Here is a 19018-nt window from a genome sequence, read left to right as displayed (position 1 = left end):
AAAAAAAAAGCATTATTCTAATAAGACCAATTATTAATCATCTGCAGTCCCTTCTAAGGGTTTCCTTTTTCCTCAAATGTGGTTTTGAGTTTTTTTCTTGCCCAATTTGGGGGGGTTAGATTAGGGCATGTAATCAGTCATTGCTGACTCTGGGCCTGTGAAGCCCTTTGAGGCTCTTTTGTGATTAAGGGCATATAAATTTGACTGTATAAAGAAAACTCAAAAAGAGATACACTATAGCAGGGCGAGATGCTCGGTCATGTGGAAGGGGGTCAGAGTAGAATCACCGCTCCTCCGCAGGAGCCAAATGAGGTGACTTGGGCATATGTTTAGATACCTCTTGGAAGCCTCCCCGGTGAGGTGCTCCGAACACATCCCACCAAGAGGAGCCTGGGGAAGATCTAGGACACGCTGATGAAACTATGGGCTCATCTCATTTCTCTCTCTGCTGTTTACGAGGTCATCGCACCTCTGTTTATGTTATCACCTCCCATCAGAAATCCCATCCCTTTGGAAGAGCTGTATGAAGTTGCTGGGATTCTCTGCTTAGGTGGCTGTCCCCGCGACCTGGCCCCAGATAAGTGAAAGAAAATGGATGGCTTTCGTAGCTGGTCTGCTGTTTAACTGTTTGCTAATAACATGTAATAAACTTTTCTGATCCTTGGTGGATCTATAGCCTAAGACATACAAAGGATCTATATACAATCATTTAAACACCTGCAAGAAAAAAATTAATATACTTTTAACTTAATTTAGAATATCCATCCATCCATTCATTTTCAACAGGGCTTGTCATTGCGGTTGCAGGTGAACTGGAACCTACCCCGGGCGAGAGACAGGGTACACCTTGGATTGGTCATCGCAGGGTACATAGACAAATGATTACTCACTCAAAATTCACACAGAACCTTAGAGCTGTCAGGCTGCTGCTCAATTAAAAAAAAAAAAAAAAAAAAAAAAAAAAAAAAAACATCCACTGTTAGATTAAGGTATTTACGAAGAATCCAGTAAAAAAGAAAAACAGCATACAAAGTGTAACCAAAACATTTATTTTTTTTCCAATCAACCAATATAGCATTTCCAAGAAAATGTTGGCGCTAATGAAAAGTGGTTACAAAAGTAAATCACATTCTTATGGAAATATGATAGAAAAACTGAACTCACAAAAGTTGAAGAAACAAAACTTTAATGCTTTGATCAAAGTAGAATTGTGGCTGGATGATGATTCATTAATTGTATAAATTGTGTATGTTGCTACACTAATTTAGCAGCCTTTGCACCAGCTTCCAATGACTTGAATTGCTGACAGAAATGAGGTTGACTGTTACAAAGATGACTCAGAATTCATCATCATAATCCAAAAAAATAGTGACCGACTTAAGATCCTAAAGAAATGTGCCTGTTCTTAATTGTAACTACTCTGTCAAGCTTGTCACCCTGTTATTGTAACATTTAAATGTTCTCATATGTACGATGTGATACACAGTAACAATGCGCTAGGATTTTTAGTGAAGACCCCTGTCAATAATAGTGGCAATGTATTTCAAAAGAAATGCTTTTCGACCCGTGTAATGCATTTAATTGCATCAAAATCTGACATCCATCCATGAGTTCGCTGGAATGTCTGTCATACATCTGACCTTAATTGTAAACTATAAAGTGTTACTCTAGGTCCGTACCTCAGTGTAAACGTTTACATGGTTTCAACCAGTAACAAATGCATTGTATAAGCTCCCCCACCCCCGAAAAACGTTTTTTTTTTTTTTTTTTTTTTTAAATGTAATTTTTTTTCCTCTGTTTTTTTTTTTTACATTTTTTTTACAAATTCTACTGTCTAGCTAATCTCTCCTGAATCTCATTCATTGCATTATATCATAGGGAATATAAACAAGGATTTATGCAGTGCATCAATATCAAATAACTGTACAAGATTTCGGAATCCAGAAGACAAGCGCAAATGGACGTTAAGTCTTTTTTGGGTTTCAAAATGTTCCTCTCACAGTTCGTGGTAGAGGTAAAGTGTTCAGAAAAGGCAGACGGGTTGTAAAAAGTGTCCCTCCTCATTTGTTAAGCTATTGCCTTGGCTTCAGGAAGGAAAGCCTCCCAAAACTTGATAAGCTGGAATAGAAAAAGGACGGGAAGAATGACAAGACGGTACACAATAGATCATCAATGAAAAAAGACAACTGCCAATGACATGAAAGTAAAATGCAGTCATATAATGTTGGCAACTTGTGAACAATGACTAATATTACCCTTTGCTGGGACTGAAACATTGACTCCAAATATTTGACGATCTGGGTCTTCAAGTTCTTGGCTTTTTCTTTCTAAAAATACAAATTATGATTTTATTTTTCTCTTTCTTGCTCAGTAAAAATAATACATTTTCAATTTTGACGTTTCCAAACATTTGTGTACACAACAATGTACATACATGAACCAAAAACTCACCTCAAACCTGAGAACCTCCTTGCGTACAGTCATGCCAACTCTGTCAAAATCTCTCTCGTATTGAGTAACTTTAGCCTCCCACTGCACACACCCCAACGACAACAGTATGAACCCACTGAATGTGATGTAAACAATCAAACATGGCATGTATAGTAAACGTTACATATGGTAGTAGTTGCTTTAGAACATGAGGACCACAATTTTGCAAAGGTGTTAGTTCACTTGATTGTCAAGGGTAACACATGACAGCGATGCATGCTGTGCGTGCGTATTACCTCAGCGATCTCTTCCTTGGCCTGCTGTAGTTTGTCTGGCTTGTTGGCCCACAGCAGCTTGGCCTCCAACTCTCTCTTCTTCTGGAGTGCACTCTGAGCCTCCTGCCATCGCTGCCACGCCCGCGTACGCTGGTCAAAACAACCCTGTGGACATGCAGCAAATAGTTGACAAAAAGCAATGTGACACCAGTACCTCTGCATACTGGCTTGCTTGAAGCCCAGGAACAACTTAAAAAAATGGCAAAGTAGTCCTTGTTAGTAACAGAGGACACAATTCTGAGACAAAGGTGGGGGGAAAAAAAAGATCTTTATTTTCAGTTTGAGTTCATTTAGAACCTTGCTCATTTGATTTAGTCATGCTTCCTGTGCCGAAGGCATAGATAGTATTGATGCAGGGATCTCGTTTGATGTGCGTCACGAAAATTAGCAGGGACGCATGAAGCATCTGCGTCCGTAGCCTCATGGTTTAAGACCCACTCTACGTATGTCTGTGTGTGTGCGTTGGTGTAAATCTTCCACACACAGCATTCAGAGGCAGAGTGGGACAGGTTATCGTTCCATACAATGACAAAGGAGTTTTTGTCTTTTTCACTACTGCACAGTGGTAGGTCTCAAGACTGGTCAAGTCAATCACTGAACCTTAACCCAATAGAGCATGCATTTTACCTCCTGAAGAGGAGACTGAAGGGAGAAACCCTCAGAAACAAACAAAAACTGAAAGAGGCTGCAGTAAAGGCCTGGAAAAACATTTCAACTGAAGAATGCAACAATCTGGTGAAATCAATGGGTCGCAGGCTTGATACAGTTATTGCAAGTTATGCCACAAAATATTAAATGTTATTCACTTTAAGTTAATGTCTGTTCCAATACTTTTTGCTCACTTTAAAAGTGGGTGGCTTCAAACAAAAGGTGGTCTGTCCTAAGTTGTTTAACACAACTAGATGTAAATACCATGAAATAAAAGATGGCATTCTGAACTTTTGTCTCATATTCATCTTTTGATTTGAAACCCAAATGTATTCAGTTTACAACAAAAATCAAAGGAATTGACCTTGTCGTTCCAATACTTTCAGGGGACTGTACAATTAAAATTTTCCAGGCTTTAAGACATTTTGGGGGTCTCTTTAGTGGGTTAATGACACTGTAACTATATGCCAAATGTTTAATATTTGTTCAAGTGCAGTTTTTGCAAACAGCGCCTGAGTCTGATTTATTTATATTTTTTATTTAACCAAGATATTTTATTTATTGTTCTACATTACAGTGCCAATGTTCAATGTGATTTATAATTTAAAGTTAATTGGTCTTAAAAAGGATGTACTTGAATTATTATGCACCGTAATCTCATTATGTCAGTGGCATAAATAAAACAACAATACGATCATTTATCGTGATAGTTTTTGGGAAAATATATCGTCCTAAAAAATGTGCTACCGTGTCAGGCCGAAACATAATAAATTGAGAGAGAGCAAGAACAACAGATAACACAAAAATACTGCACAAAAAAATGTACAAATAAAAATCTGCAATTGGGATAAGCGGAACGGAACATGAATGAATATAGCGGGACCGCAAAGCAACAACAGTCATATAGTGGAGGATTACTGTATCTGTACTCTGTGATGAAAAGTTACAGGGACTCATTGTTCCAGGGCTGGGACTCATTGTTTCCAGACATGTGCATCCTGGGACTCACACAGTCTGAAGTGTAAAATGATCTATGTTGATACATTGCGCAGTTGTCTTACCCGCACAGCACCTAACAAACGGATGTAGTCAGCCAGCACCTCGGCAAAGATGAAGAAGTCATTGGAGGCCTGCTCCTGGTGCAGCTGCTCCATCTTGTCCTCTACCTCTGCCAGCTGGGACAGTGCCCGGGACAGAGCAGTGTTGTCTTCAGAGTTCCCCAGCATGGCCATGCTTTTGGCAAATATTGCTGTGTTTCCGCATAGCTCTGGTGTTGGTGGGTGAGAACATAAGAGTTATTCTCATGACTTATGTGAAACATCTGGGCACACATTTGTTTTTATTTATTTAAACTCTTGGCCATTTTTATGAATTCCCGACAAGAAATGGAGATGTGGCTCACCCTTCCTGTGATTAACCAATGAGTCCACCACAGCATGGAGCCTTCTCAAATGCTGCTCCTCATTCTCCACCTCCTGCAACTTATCCTCAAACCACTGAAAAGAAAGGAGACAAGTCTCAAGCATTACAACCAACTGAGATAAATAAATCTTCTATCTCAACAATCACCAACAGGTATAGAATTTGCATTGTTGATGCAAAACATAATTTCAAATCGTGTATACAGTTCTAGCCCCATCTTACTCAAAAATTATATGCTACTTATGTCCATATACAGTATCTATTTTCTAAACTGAATATCAATATCAATAGGGTCACCTGTGGGCCTATTTCAGCTGACTTTAAGCAAGAGGTGGGGTACAACCCTAATTGGTGACCAGCCGATCACAGGGCACATGAAGGTACACAACCATTCACACCTATGGACAATTTAGAATCTTCAATAAACCTAACATGTTTTTGGAATGGGGAAGAGGCTGGTGTACTCACACAAGCAAAGAACATACAAACTCACCAACTACAACTCCACCTTGCTTCCTGCTGTTTGTCATTCAATGTGTTAACTAGACAACCTACTGCATATGTCAAACTCAGGCCCGGGGGCCAAATTTGGCCCACGATGTAATTATATTTGGCCCGAATGACCATATCAAATGTGTATTAGAGCTGGCCCACAAGTATATAGCACATGCACCACTAATATTACAAATCCCAGAATGCTTTGCTAGTGTGTTGGCCCATCAGTCTTGACCGGCCAGTGCTGCTTCCCTTTCTGTTGCTGTCGTTAGCAACTATGCTACCAGTCTCCTCGAGTAAATTTACACTTCCCCTTCCCAAAAATGGCCAAACGAAAGATTGAAAACATTTAACTTCCAAGACAGGTGGGAGGCAGATTGTCTGTTCACTAAAGTAAAAGATAGACCTGTTTGTCGTGTGCGGGGCAACGTGGCTGTAACAAAGAATATAAAATAATTGAATTCATGTGGTTTTTTTAATGCCCTTTATCAACTCCTAGGCAGGGACTGTTAATAGTTTGAAGTTTGGATTTTTATTGAAGAACATTCTTATTTTTTTGGGTTGTTTTGTTGTTCGGCTGAGAAAAAACATTTACATGAAAAAGAAGGGTAGTTGGAGATAGATAAATAGAAGATGGAGATATATCTATATATCTATTTAAATACAAAACAACAAACAAATACCACTGACGTCTTTTGTCGCAAATTTGATTTCTCGTGTTTATAATATTAAAGTTTGTTCATTACGGATTCAGTGTTTAAGCAAAATTTAAGTTTGTTGTCATATGATAAACCTTTAACGCTACATTTCTGGAGAGAAGGGAAACATGCACATCGCAGTGATTTTTCATTAAATATTTAGTTTGGCCTAAATATTTTGGCCCACTGTGAATTTGAGTTTGACACCCCTGACCTACTGTGTGAATAAATAAAAGATAGCAGCTTTTTCATACACTAGGGTACAGAATCCATTACTAGGTTGCTGTAATCATATTTAGTTGTGATTTAGAAGATTGACAAGAAACTTTAGTTCATTTGCCTGACTTCCATGCAGGGAGGGTAGGTTCAGTTACCACTTAATGGTGGTGTGAATGTGATTGTGAATAGTTGTCTGTCGCTATGTGCCCTGTGATTGACTGGCGACCAGTCAAGGCTGGAGTTTGCCTAAAGTCAGCTGGGATAGGGTGCAGCTCCCCACAACCTTCAACAGGCTAAGCCTTTATAGAAAATGTATGGACAAATGTAAAAGAAGCACTCCTGCTGGGTTGTTACAGCTAAAGTGTTATTGATAAACACCCCAAAATGCACTGTCCTTGTATGAAGCCATTACTTTGTGAGGGTTGTCAGTTTGATGCATAGAACAGTAAACAGGTTGCTGTTGGTCTTTCTCTTGTTACAGCCGTCATCACCTGCAGGTATTTGTACATTGGAGTAGCAGCATCCCCAAACTATTTTATGTTAGTAATATATTTTTAGTGTAGCGGCACAGTGGACGACTGGTTAGCACATCTCCCTCAGAGTTCTGAGGACCGGGATTCAAATCCCGGCCTCGCCTGTGTAGAGTTTGCATGTTCTCCCCGTGCCTGTATGGGTTTGTTCCGGGCACTCCGGTTTCCTCCCGCATCCCAACAACATGTGTAGTAGGTTGATTGAAGAAGACTAAATATCCTGTTGGTTGTTTGTTTCTATGTACCCTGCAATTTGCTGGCAACCAGTTCAGAGTGTACTCCGCCTCTCGCCCGAAAATAGCTGAGATAGGCTCCAGCACGCCCGCGACCCTTGTGAGGATAAGCGGTACAGAAAATGGATGGTATAGTGCTGCTGAGGGGAATGGTGTGACATACTGTATGTAGTCACCAACCACTCCATTTGGGACATCTGCACAATTTACTGAGATTCAGGAAGTGCTGTATGAAAAATATCTACCTTTACCAATTCCAGTAATTAAGTAATGTATTACTTGTGGACTCTAACATTGTTTTAAGATCTCAATTCAAGTTTTGTGGTGCTTTCACCTCTAAATAAAGCTCTTCACATCTACAAACCACATCCCCTTACAGTGTCAGACTCGTTCATCTTGATGGTCATCTTGTTGACAGCTTCCGATGCCTTATTGATCATTTTAAGAAAGCCAGCTCCACTCAGCGCCTGAGTGTTTGATGCTCTGGGTAACTGAAAAGACAAGCACACAGATTTACCATTTTGATTCAAATTCCATCATTTTAAAAGAAAACAACTGTGTCAGAGAATCCTCACATCTTCTCTTTCTAAGAATTCTCGCACATCAGGATCTTGTATCAGCAAATGGTGAGACACAACTCTCTGCAGATACCTGCAAAAAAAAAAGGGACAAAGAATACATTGATGTGAAACCAGTAACCACTGTAGACTAATTAGCATCTCCTTCATAAAGGACTATATAAAACATGCTGCTGCTTCTTGCCTCTCTAGAGCGGCTCTTCGTCTCTCCACAAATTCCACTGATGATGGATCATCCATCCCCACTTTCACTTTGGTCATTCCTGTCAATGGAATTCTCAGTCACTTGATGGTACAAGGCAAACTAGTCACACCAACCATGGTTAGTTTACATAATCTGCATTTGGCTGAGATCTGTTCTTAAAAGGCAAATTAACTTGATTTAAACACGTAAACATTTTACAGTTTTAAAAACTATCATATGAAAAGTTTTTTTTTTGTTTACGAAATGATACAGGGAACCCAGAATGGATAAAAAAAAATAGAATGTGAAATATATAGCCAAGAGTATTCGCTCACCTGCCTTGACTCGCATACAAATCTAAATGGCCTCCCATTCTTAATCCATAGGGTTTAACATGACATCGGTCCAACTTCTGCATTTATAACAGCTGAAACTCTTCTGGGAAGTTTTTCCACAAGGTTTAGGAGTGCGTTTATGGGAATTTATGATTATTTTTTCTAGAAGCGCATTTGTGATGTTACACACTGATACTAGATGAGAAGGCCTGGCTCTCAGTCACCGCTCTAATTCATCCAAAAGTGTTCTATAGGGTTGAGGTCAGGATTGTGCAGTCAAGTTCATCCACATCAAACTCTCTCATCCTTGATTTGCTAAAGCATTCAGAGTTCCTTTCACTGGAGCTCAGGCGTTAATATTTTGTCATTTCATACTTTGTGGGAACAGTTTGGAGATGGCCCCTTCCTGTTTCAACATCAGTGCACATACCAAGAGATTTTGGACAGTCAAACCGTTTGGGCATTACCCCTTCCTGTTCCAACATGTCTGTGTACCAGTGCACAAAGCAAGGTCCATAAAGACATGGATAAGAGAATTTGGTATGGATGAACTTGACTGGCCTGCACAAAATCCTGCCCTCAACCCAATAGAACACCACTGGGTTGATTTCAAGTGGACAGAGAGCCATGCCTTCTCGTCCAACATCAGTGTGTGACCTCGCAAATATGCTCCTGAAAGAATGGACAAAAATTCTCATGAACTCACTCCTAAACCTTGTTGAAAGCTTTCCCACAAGAGTTGAAGCTGTTAAAGCTGCAAAGGTTAGACCAGCATAATCTGTACCGCTTATCCTCCCTAGGGTCGCGGGTGTGCTGGAGTCTAGTCGCCGCTGACTCTGGCGGAGGGGCGCGGTACACCCTGAACTGGTTGCCAGCCAATCGCAGGTCACAGATAAACAAACAACCATACACATTCACACCTACGGGCAATTTAGAGTCTTCAATTAACTTACTACTGCGATTGGCTGGCAACCAGTTCGGGGTGTACCCCGCCTCCTACCCGATGATAGCTGGGATAGGCTCCAGCGCGCCCACGACCCTAGTGAGAAGCGGCTCAGAAAATGGATGGGATGGATGAATTAACTTACTATGCATGTTTTTGGGATGTGGGAGGAAACCGGAGTAACTAGAGAAAACCCACGCAGACACGGGGAGAACATGCAAACTCCACACAGGCAAGGCCAGATTTTAACCTGGGTCCTCAGAATTGTGAGGCAGATGTGTTAACCAGTCGTCCACCGTGCCTAGAATGGGATATCACTTAAATCTTATTACTTAATATCACATATGCCAGATGAGGTGGCTGGGGCATCTGGCATCACCCCGGGGACGACCCAGGACACGCTGGAGAGACTACATCCTTCGGCTGGACTGGGAACGCCTCAGGATCCCCCCGGAAGAGCTGGATGAAGTGGCTGGGGAGAGGGAAGTCTGGGTGTCCCTGCTAAAGCTACTCCCCCCGCGACCCGACCTCAGATAAGTGGTAGAAAATGGATGGATCACATATATGGGTCAAGGGAGGTGAGTAAATACTTTAGGCAATATAGTGTAAATAAAGTGCCAGAACCTATGGAATACGATATGGGATTTTAGGGGCCGATGCCGATATTATGAGCTTAAATAAAAAGACGATATCCAATATATTGGCCGATATATGAAATAAACATTGATATACACCGGTCATAATCCTGCAGTCATTTATTCCTTGTAGCTGCAACAGCAGGTGTTGTGCACAGGAGGATTTCACTGCCACTAACAGCTATATACTCACTGTATGTCAAACGTGCCAATTTGTATGTTAACTGGGAAGGCTGGCAGTGAATTAGTTAACTAAACTTTTTTTGTCTAGAAAAAAAATAGCGAACATCTGGGATCCCTGGTGATGAAGGGGGACATCGAAGACACACATTTAAGGGAAATAAAGGACAAGAAAGAACAGTAGTAAATAATAGTAAGTGTTCTGTCGGACTGACAGAGCTGCCAACCTATAGAAATTAACTTCCAGAACAATTTTTCTGAATTTCCATATTTTAAAAAAAATTGTCGAGAACATTACCACGGGAGTTTTTTCAGTATTATATGTAATTGGATAAAAAGAATTCTGCATACTGTTCAATTGCACCACAGGATCATTAATCTATAATCATTCCAGTTAATAAAGTATGACTTCAATATTTGTTAATTTATTTATTGCATCAACATTGTAATGGCAGACAGTTGAAGCTTGAATCAAAGTGTATGAGAAAGTCGAGCTTAAAACTCAGCACTCTAGTTTGCAAACAAACAACTAACATTGCTGATAGAGTTCATTGGATTGTTTATGCACAAACAATAGTTTAGGTTTTTATTTTGTGCGATGTACTTCTTGTACTATAGGTGGGACCAAGTCATTGGTTGGCAAGTCAGAACTAGGTCAAGTCCCAAGTCGACACAGGCAAGTCCCGAGTCCAGGGGGCATCCATCCATCCATCCATCCATGCCCGAGCCACCTCATCTTGCTCCTCTCAATGTGGAAGAGCTGCGGCTCGACTGAGCCCTTCCCAGATGACTAAGCTTCTCACCCTCTCTCTAAGGGAGAGACTGGACACCCTAAGGAGGAAACTCATTTTGGTCGCTTGTATCTACGATCTTGTTCTTTCGGTCACGACCCACAGCTTGTGACCATAGGTGAGGGTAGGAACATAGATGGATCAGTAAATTGAGAGCTTCGCCTTTCGGCTCAGCTAAGATTTCACTGCGACAGACCGATACGGCGTCCGCACCACTGCAGACGCTGCACCGATCTGTCTATCAATCTCCCGCTCCATTCTTCCTTCACTCGTGAACAAGACCGTGAGATACTTTAACTCCTCCATTTGGGGCAGGATTTTTTCCCGACACAGATGGGCGCTTCACCCTTTTCCAACTGAGGATCATGGTCTCAAATTTGGAGGTGCTGATCTTCATCCCTGCTGCTTCACACTCACTGCGAACCGTTCTAGCGAGAGTCGAAGATCAGAGCTTGATGAAGCCATCAGAACCACGTCATCTGCAAAAAGCAGGGTCGTAATACTGATGTCACCAAACTGGACCCCCTTAACACCTTAGCTGCGCCTAGAAATTCTGTCCATAAAGGTAATGAACACAATCTGTACCAAAGGGCAGCCTTGGTGGAGTCCAACCCTCACTGGAAACGTACTCAACTTACTGCCAACAATGCAGACCAACTCTGACACTGGTCGTACAGAGACCGAACAGCTGTATCAGGGGGTCCCCCATTCTCCCAGAGGACCTCCCCCAAAGGACAATGTTCAATGTGGATGCACCCCCCGCACTTATTTTTTATTTTTTTGTGTTTATTTCATCAAATTCATTTATGAAATGTGTACTTGCCAGCGCTTAGGCGTCTTTGTTGCCCAACACAGCGACGTACTGCCCCCGGGAAACTGTTAATATTATTTTAAATAATATCCGAAACAATCTGTTATGGGCGTACAGAGTTACCATTCCGTGATTGCATCACAAAATACGGAGGATCCATAACATTTGACAGCTCTAGACCAACCAACAACACTTTTCTCTGGTGGCAGTGGAATGATGCAGCCGTGGAGTGACTGTTTGACTGATAGCTTCTCATAGAGTCCCAGGAAATCACTGAAGCGCCTCCTCACAGAAAAGGTCTTATTCCTGAACATGGGCAAGGAGGTCTGGAGTAACACATGAGGATACTTAAATGAAGTCATTTAAAATGCACTACAGGACGTCATAGATGTAGTTATACAAGGCTACAAACCCTTGTAGATACTCTGTAGGCCACATAAGCATTCATTCCATCACCTGGGAAGATGGAAAGACAGAAAAACAAAGTAAAAAGTCACATTACATATGCAGAAATAGACAGAATAAGATGCTAAAGACACTGACCAACTTTCTCAGGATTGGTGACAGCCACATCCACATCAAAAGTATCCTTGTCCTCTTCCTTCTCCAGCTGTAATTGGTGACAGCGCATCAGTTTTCAGCTCTCAAAACACATTTAGCGTTTTAAGTACATAACTGTGGAGGGGCACTGGGAAATTGTGTCACCAATTAATTGTGTTCACAATCCTGCAGGGCTGAGACCTGTACCTGTTCCAAGGAAGCGGCTGGCATGGCAGCAGGACTCTGAGAAAATGAGAAGGTGGGACGTGAGCCAGAGGAGCTGGAGAGCTTTTTCCGGGAAGAACTGCCAGATTTGTCTGTGCTTAGCTGGGCCTCTACGGAAAGAAAATTAATCTTACACAAGGTCTATTGAGTGCACCTCTATACAAGAGGTAACCGTATTACTACTGTGCTCTCCCCTCTGGTGTGCACGCCTAAAGGCCTTTTCACACTGCACTTAGCACAGTGCAAGGTGCCGTCGACCAACCCATTCATTGTGCATGTGCTGCTGTGGCGCAACGCCCAAACGCTGTGTAATGCCGGTGAGACGCAAACACAGCCGAATTGACGGCGCTTTGACCACAGGCAAGGTGGCACAGGTACAACGTGATTTCAGAGTGACAGCTGGATAAAAAATGTTTGGGTTGCGTCAGGAGGAGCATCGGGCATCAAAACTGTGCCAAACAAATCATGCGAGTGACTTGCTGTGGCAGCCCCTGATGGGACAAGCCGGAAGTCGCCACAACAACTGCAGTTTTATGCCTAAGTAACAATTATTTGATGGTTTCCAATGACTGCACTAGTGCTGCTAATTGCACATTAGCCCATCTATGGCATTTCCCATTGAATGTTAGCATTAACCTTAACTTACAACAAAGATAATGGTGTCGTCGTTCAAAGTACTGTAGCTACTTGCAGGAACATTTATGACAAATAGCTTGAAGCAAGAACATTTTGCCTCTGATTTGGATAATTAGCCATCTCCTGAACTACACACTGCGCTTTTAGGGAGGGCAGAATACATACAAATATGAGAGAAAAAAAACTGCCAAGCAAACTGTAGGAGATGAGTGGAAACAGCACAAAGTAACAAGCGAAAATAATGCTTGTGGCACAGCAATATACACACAACAAAAATACAATAATATGTTGCTTTATTGGCATGAGGATGCGCGCTTGAGCAGAGCAGATCTGAATACTGATCCAAATGCTACAATATGTGCATGTTTGACTTAAAAATGGAACAGTTGACACTTTGAACACCTCTATTCGCCAACATTCCAGCAGGTTCTTTCCATGTGCTGACATGTTTGTATTATTCAACGTGAGTCAGTAAGGTGGAGTTCGTTTATGTTCATTTTTTTTTTTTTAGCACCTCATGCTCTGCTCTCTTTTGATTAAGATTTTTTTCTTTTGTTTAGGCAATTCATGTCTATTGCGATAACTGTGGGACTGTCATTTCTGCCTGGAATAATTGTTTCATTCCTGTGGCATGGGCTTCCTGCCATCAGAAATTAATATCTAGCCATCCATCTTTTATACTGCTTGCTTGCTAGGGTTATGAGTGAGTTGGAGCGTATTCCAGCTGACTTTGGGCCAAGTACACCATGGAGTGGCTGCCATTCAATCGCAGGGCACAACTTTTCACACTCCCATTCACACCTATGTGCAATTTAGAGTCGTCAAGCGTAGTAAATAAAAGTATGGCTACTTCTCTATTTTAACAGGGCTTCGGCGCCATCTTTGCCAGGAACTATTTTGAGGGGACATCTTGACGGAGACTTGTTTATGCTTATAGCCAAGAGGGTGAAATGTTTACAAGAGAGTCGTTGTTGCATCACTACTTCCATTTCAGGTGCTTTAAAAATAATAATAATAATCTTATCACCCCCAAAGTAAGAACTAATGACTAAGCCCCCACACCCCTTTACAGATAAGTGTAATATAATGAATTGTGCAATATAGTCTGAGCAAAACATCTGTGCAATACCCAAATGTTACTAATCGGACAACTAACATATCATAAAGTTGATGGTGGTATTCTCCCAAATGTAAACAATTGTATGTTCTGTAAATAACTGTCTTTTTGATCATTGTATACTTATATTTCTTTTTTTTAACCTCTACGCTGTAAATTGTGAGAAGCCTAACTGATTTTCATTGTTCCTATGACAGTGACAACATTTTATTCTATTTGTAGGGCAATGTGGGATGATGAGTTCGAAATGGTACTAGTGTTTTAGGATCACAGTTCAAGGAATATTTACAGTTTAAACTATTATAATATAATAAGTATAATTATAAACCTGCTTTGAGGGGGCTTCAATTACTTGTTACGTTTTTTTTCAATATTTGCAGCAGGGCTTGGTTCCTATTCCCCACGAATGGCAGGGTATTACGGTAAACCACTGTCGTCTGTGACTCCACTGAAATTAGTGTAAAGTAAATCTCAAGAGGGTGGTGGTGGTTGAATTACACATTGTATGTGAATCAAAACCTATTAATCAAGCCAATAACGGACAATCAAAACTGCTGAAAGGATTGTCGGTACCCCCCTACCCACCATTGAGGACTTCCACGCTGCCAGAACTAAGACAAGGGTGTCCAAAATCCTCTCGGACCCTCCGCACCCCGGTCACCAGCTCTTTCCCTCAGGTAGGCGCTACCGATCAATGCAAACTAGAACTAGTAGACATTCCAACAGCTTCTTCCCTCTTGCGATCAACTTCTTAAACACCTAACCTACAATTGGCAATTTTTTGACTTGAGTTCGTTGTCACATTTCTGTGGGGCCAATTATGTATTACTCGTGCACTCACTGTAGTTGTCTGCACTATTTGCATATACTGGCCACTCATGCCAGAGTAGCATCTGCTCCATTTGCACACTGATTGAGGAGTATCTGTAACATTTGCACAACCAACATTGTCCCAGATTATCGCACTACTCGTCACTTTAAACCGCATACACTCCTTGAAGTCTCAGCGCCCTTTGCACAATGGTCATTGCACCGGACTATTGCAATATTAGTCATTCGAACTGCTCTAAGTGCTGGAGGACTCTGCATCTTTTTGCACAATTGTCAAAAATAAAAAATGTACCGGCATTACCAGATAACTAGCAACCCTTTACTGCTCAGTGACTATTCTTTTTTGTCAATGTCTTTATGTCTCCAAAGTGTTCTGTAAATTGACTGTCTGTTGTCGTACTAGAGCGGCTCCAACTACCGGAGACAAATTCCTTGTGTTTTGGACATACTTGGCAAATAAAGATGATTCTGATTCTGATAAGCAATGTAGACAGAGACTATGCAAAATTGTGATATGACTATTTTCAATTGTCTCTTCCCCTCTTTCAACAAAACTTCACAAGACCATCTGCAATTCGTTCAGAATGCTGCTGTTAGACTTTTGTGCAGCACCTACAGGTTCAGGCACATCACTTTTGTTCTGTCGTCCTTGCACTAGCTCCATGTCCATTTTAAGATTCAATACAAAATTTACACTGACAGAGCCTTCAAGCCGTACTTGTTGGATTTGGTGGTATTTTATTGTCTTGTGAGGTCACTGCGGCCATCTGACTGCCTTTTACTAAATATCCCTCACACGATATTTAAACTAAAGGTAGTTGAACCTTGCCGTCCATTGCCAAATTGTGGAATGCACTTCCTGTTGCGCTAAGAGCTTCCTCTTCAGTGAATTTGTTTATAAAGCAGTTATTTTTATTAAATTCGCATCAATTTGATTGATTTTTGCTTTTTCCTGTATGAACTCTAAAATGTAAAGCTGTGATTCTGTATTTTATGAGTGCATTTTAACTACGTAAAGCACTCTGTGAGCCCGCTGTGTAAAGTCCTATTAAACAAAATTTACTCATTTACCAAACGTAATCGCATTAGCCTTGTCACAGTGTTAATTTGTGAAATTAGAAGAATGAATGTCCCTTTAAGATATGCAATGAATTGTGTCGTGTGACCTTACAAGGTACCAATTCTTCTTAAAGAGAACCACTGAAAAATTCTACCTGCTTAAGGATAGGGAGGGCTCACCGGCAAAGAGGTCGTTGTCCTCGTCAGAGTGGACGCCATTAGACTGGGTGCTGGTGCGGCTGCTCGCATCGCCAGCGGGGAGCTTGTCTCCTCGCTCAGGCTGAGACACTCCTTGACTCACGGACTTACTCTATACAGAAAAACCAAAATGTCACTTGTATGAAGCAAATAAAGAAACTGCACCTGACATTAAGTGGAATTGAGGCTGGCTCAGAGTAGGGATAGACCGATTATCGGCTGGGACTATTATCAGCGCCGATATATAGGGTACTAGTTATTTACTTGACTTTTCAATAATGCTGCTGACTGAGCCTGGGAGCTTTCTGCACTTTCTGTAGACGTCTATTGCCTCCTTGACTACTAGTGCAATGTTGGTTATAAGGAACTCAGCAAGGCCCGAGTGTTACTCAGCCGGTTTCGCAGCCGTGGACCAATGGTTAAGATCATCGCCTGCCACCGTGGGGGACCGAGGTTCAAGACCCCCGTCCTCACGGCTGTAGTGTCCTTGAGGAAGACACTGATACCTCAAGCTGCCCCCTGCTCCAGTGTGTTCCACGTGTGTTCACTGTGATGGGTAAAATGCATATATATGCATATATCTTACATTGGTCTATTTCTTAAGCAAAGTTCCAGCTAGTTCTAGCCTGGTATGGGAAGTTCATCTGTGAGGCTGTCAGATGCACACCAAATAGTCAGCTGCTGGCCAACTCGCTCATAGCTCGTGTTTGTAGCCAAGAGCATCAGATAATTCGAAATTAGTCCACAATTAGCGTTTATGGCTAGCATGTTGGCCAGCATTCTTTTGGATACCGGTTCACTCGGAGAGAGTGACTTTCCTGCTAGCTATGGCTGCTACATCCCATCATCCATGACTGGAGAATGCAGGTAGAAAAGGACAGGCAAACTTACATTGCTAACAAAAATGTCTTCTCCCTCGTCACTGTCTCCATATGCCAAGTCTGACAATTCCTCGTCTGGCTCGTTTGCAGGGAAAGGAGGAGGATTACAAGACGAGTCGGACGCCATTTTCCTTGCCGTGCGGGCCGATGACGTCACAGAGGAAGAAGACCAGAGAGCAAAGTGACGAGCGGCTGCAGCGCCCCCTGCTGGTCACGACACATCACTGTACTTTCATTTGCAGGATGACGAGATCTTTCACGTCTGTCTGACGTGAAAAGAAAGCCGTTTGAGCATTCGTTCACTACTAGTAGTAGTAGTACCGCGCAGATGTCAACGAGTGCACAGTTTTGCCTCACTAGTAACACGTAGTCCCATTAACTACTATTATTATGCCACGGTAGTCCTATAGTGTCGACAAAGAGCGTAGCGTACTAGTATGTGGACCTTAAACTGGATATCCACAATATCAAATGCCCAAACGGCAAAAAACATTTATACGATATCCTTCATAAGGAGGCTGCCTACTAGTGTTATTATTTAATTAGTACCAATAACGTAGCACGCATGTTTTTGGAATGTGGAATTGTAGGTTCTCGTCTCTCTCTTCCCAAAGGCTTGTAAACGCAACTATCACTATCAAAAGATTTTCTATTTTTTATCTTTTTGTTCTTTCAATTTTCACTGCAAGTAATAGGATCAAATAAAAAAATAATTAAACAAAATATTCCTTCACTTTTACTCTTTTCACTATTGGTCTTTTTCATTCTCCGTGTATTAAGCCCAGGCAGCGCAGTGAACATCGCGGGCACACCCTGTGGCCTCGTGCTTACTTGTTATCTTGTTAACTCAGAAAAGCACCCTATTCATAATGGAATGTTACAATAAACACTAAATGTTATCAGTTTGTAGTTGAATTTTTAGCGAGGCTGCGGGGGTGTGGCTGCGAGGGCACAATAAATGATTGACACCTCATAAGCCACACCTCTGTTGTCACCCTGGGACCCGCATTTTTTCCTGTCGTCCCACTTTTGCAGAAATAAAATGCCTTTGAAAACATTTTAAATCATAACTAAATATGCTTACACGTTCAAAGTGCCTTTCAAAGCAGCTTATTAAAAACTGAGAATCAACATGGCAACTCCATGTTCAAAAATGAATATCTTGGCATTGAGCTCTTCTTTTTAGAAAAATGCAACATCAATAGATTGTCTTCTTTTCTTTTCTTTTCAGAAATGAAGGATGTAGACCAAAGCAACCATAACATTTTTAAAAGTCTGAGTTATTCTTATTATTTTTATGAAATAAAATTGCATGATTTAATGTGAGAGGCTGACTAAATGCTGCGAGAAGTTGTGATTACACCCCGAATAATAACATTTTTGATGGATGTTTTTCAAAATGTTTATTGGACAGGGAGCCAGTGGAGTTGTTGCTGTGAGTTGTTGTGATAATACGAGCGGCATAGTTTGGGAGAAGCTGTAGTTTTTGGAGTGACTTGTGGGGAAGACCAAACAGGAGAGCGTTGCAATAATCCAGGTGGGAAGAGACAAGGCTATGTACAAGGTCAGCAGCAGTGTGGGGGATGAGGGGTGAACGGAGGCAATTGATGTTTCAAAAGTGAAAATCTGTAGACCGGGTGATGATGTTTGTGTGCTTCGAAGGAGAGTGTGCTGTCAAGGATGACACCCAGACTCTTAACCTGAGGCAAGAGGGAGACAGGACTTATCAAGTGTAATGGAAAAACTGTCAATTTTGGCTTGTATGGACTTTGTACCCATGAGTAGGATTTCAGTTTTATCATTGTTCAGTTGTAGGTAGATGGATGAAAACCGGTGTTTGAGTTCAGAGAGGCAGTCGGTAAGGGAGGAGGGAGGAAGAGTGGCAGTGGGTTTGGTGGAGCGGTAGAGCTGGGTGTCATCCGCGTAACAGTGAAAGTGTAAGTTGAATTCATGGAAAATATGGCCAAAAAGGAGGATGAAGGTGATAAAGAGGAGGCGGTCCAAGACAGAGCCCTGGGGGACACCAGAAGAAACGGGGATGGATGGGATTCGAATTATTTCATT

The 19018-nt window shown here is 41.6% G+C and overlaps 1 protein-coding gene across 2 annotated transcripts; it reads right to left on the bottom strand.

Moving 5' to 3' along the window:
- Nucleotides 1-1028: 1028 nt before the first annotated feature.
- Nucleotides 1029-17144, bottom strand: LOC133471581 (sorting nexin-1-like). 2 transcript variants are annotated; one of them, XM_061761220.1, is made up of 15 exons: nt 16965-17144; nt 16056-16185; nt 12215-12342; nt 12011-12077; nt 11880-11923; nt 11652-11793; nt 7773-7851; nt 7586-7661; nt 7388-7501; nt 4816-4909; nt 4475-4680; nt 2727-2870; nt 2452-2532; nt 2256-2327; nt 1029-2118 (listed from the first exon to the last, which is right to left on the bottom strand). In XM_061761220.1, the coding sequence occupies exons 1-15, from the start codon at nt 17079-17081 to the stop codon at nt 2068-2070; spliced, it is 1545 nt and encodes a 514-aa protein (XP_061617204.1). In that variant the 5' UTR covers nt 17082-17144; the 3' UTR covers nt 1029-2067. The 2 variants fall into 2 exon arrangements, with proteins under 2 accessions (XP_061617204.1, XP_061617205.1); XM_061761221.1 differs by lacking the exon at nt 12215-12342 and having other exon boundaries at nt 16965-17106.
- Between the last annotated feature and the right edge of the window lie 1874 nt (nt 17145-19018).

The sequence above is a fragment of the Phyllopteryx taeniolatus genome, chromosome 2, assembly GCF_024500385.1.
Source record: "Phyllopteryx taeniolatus isolate TA_2022b chromosome 2, UOR_Ptae_1.2, whole genome shotgun sequence".
In the NCBI taxonomy this organism is placed as follows: domain Eukaryota; kingdom Metazoa; phylum Chordata; class Actinopteri; order Syngnathiformes; family Syngnathidae; genus Phyllopteryx; species Phyllopteryx taeniolatus.
This window is presented reverse-complemented; position numbering and strand designations above follow the sequence as displayed.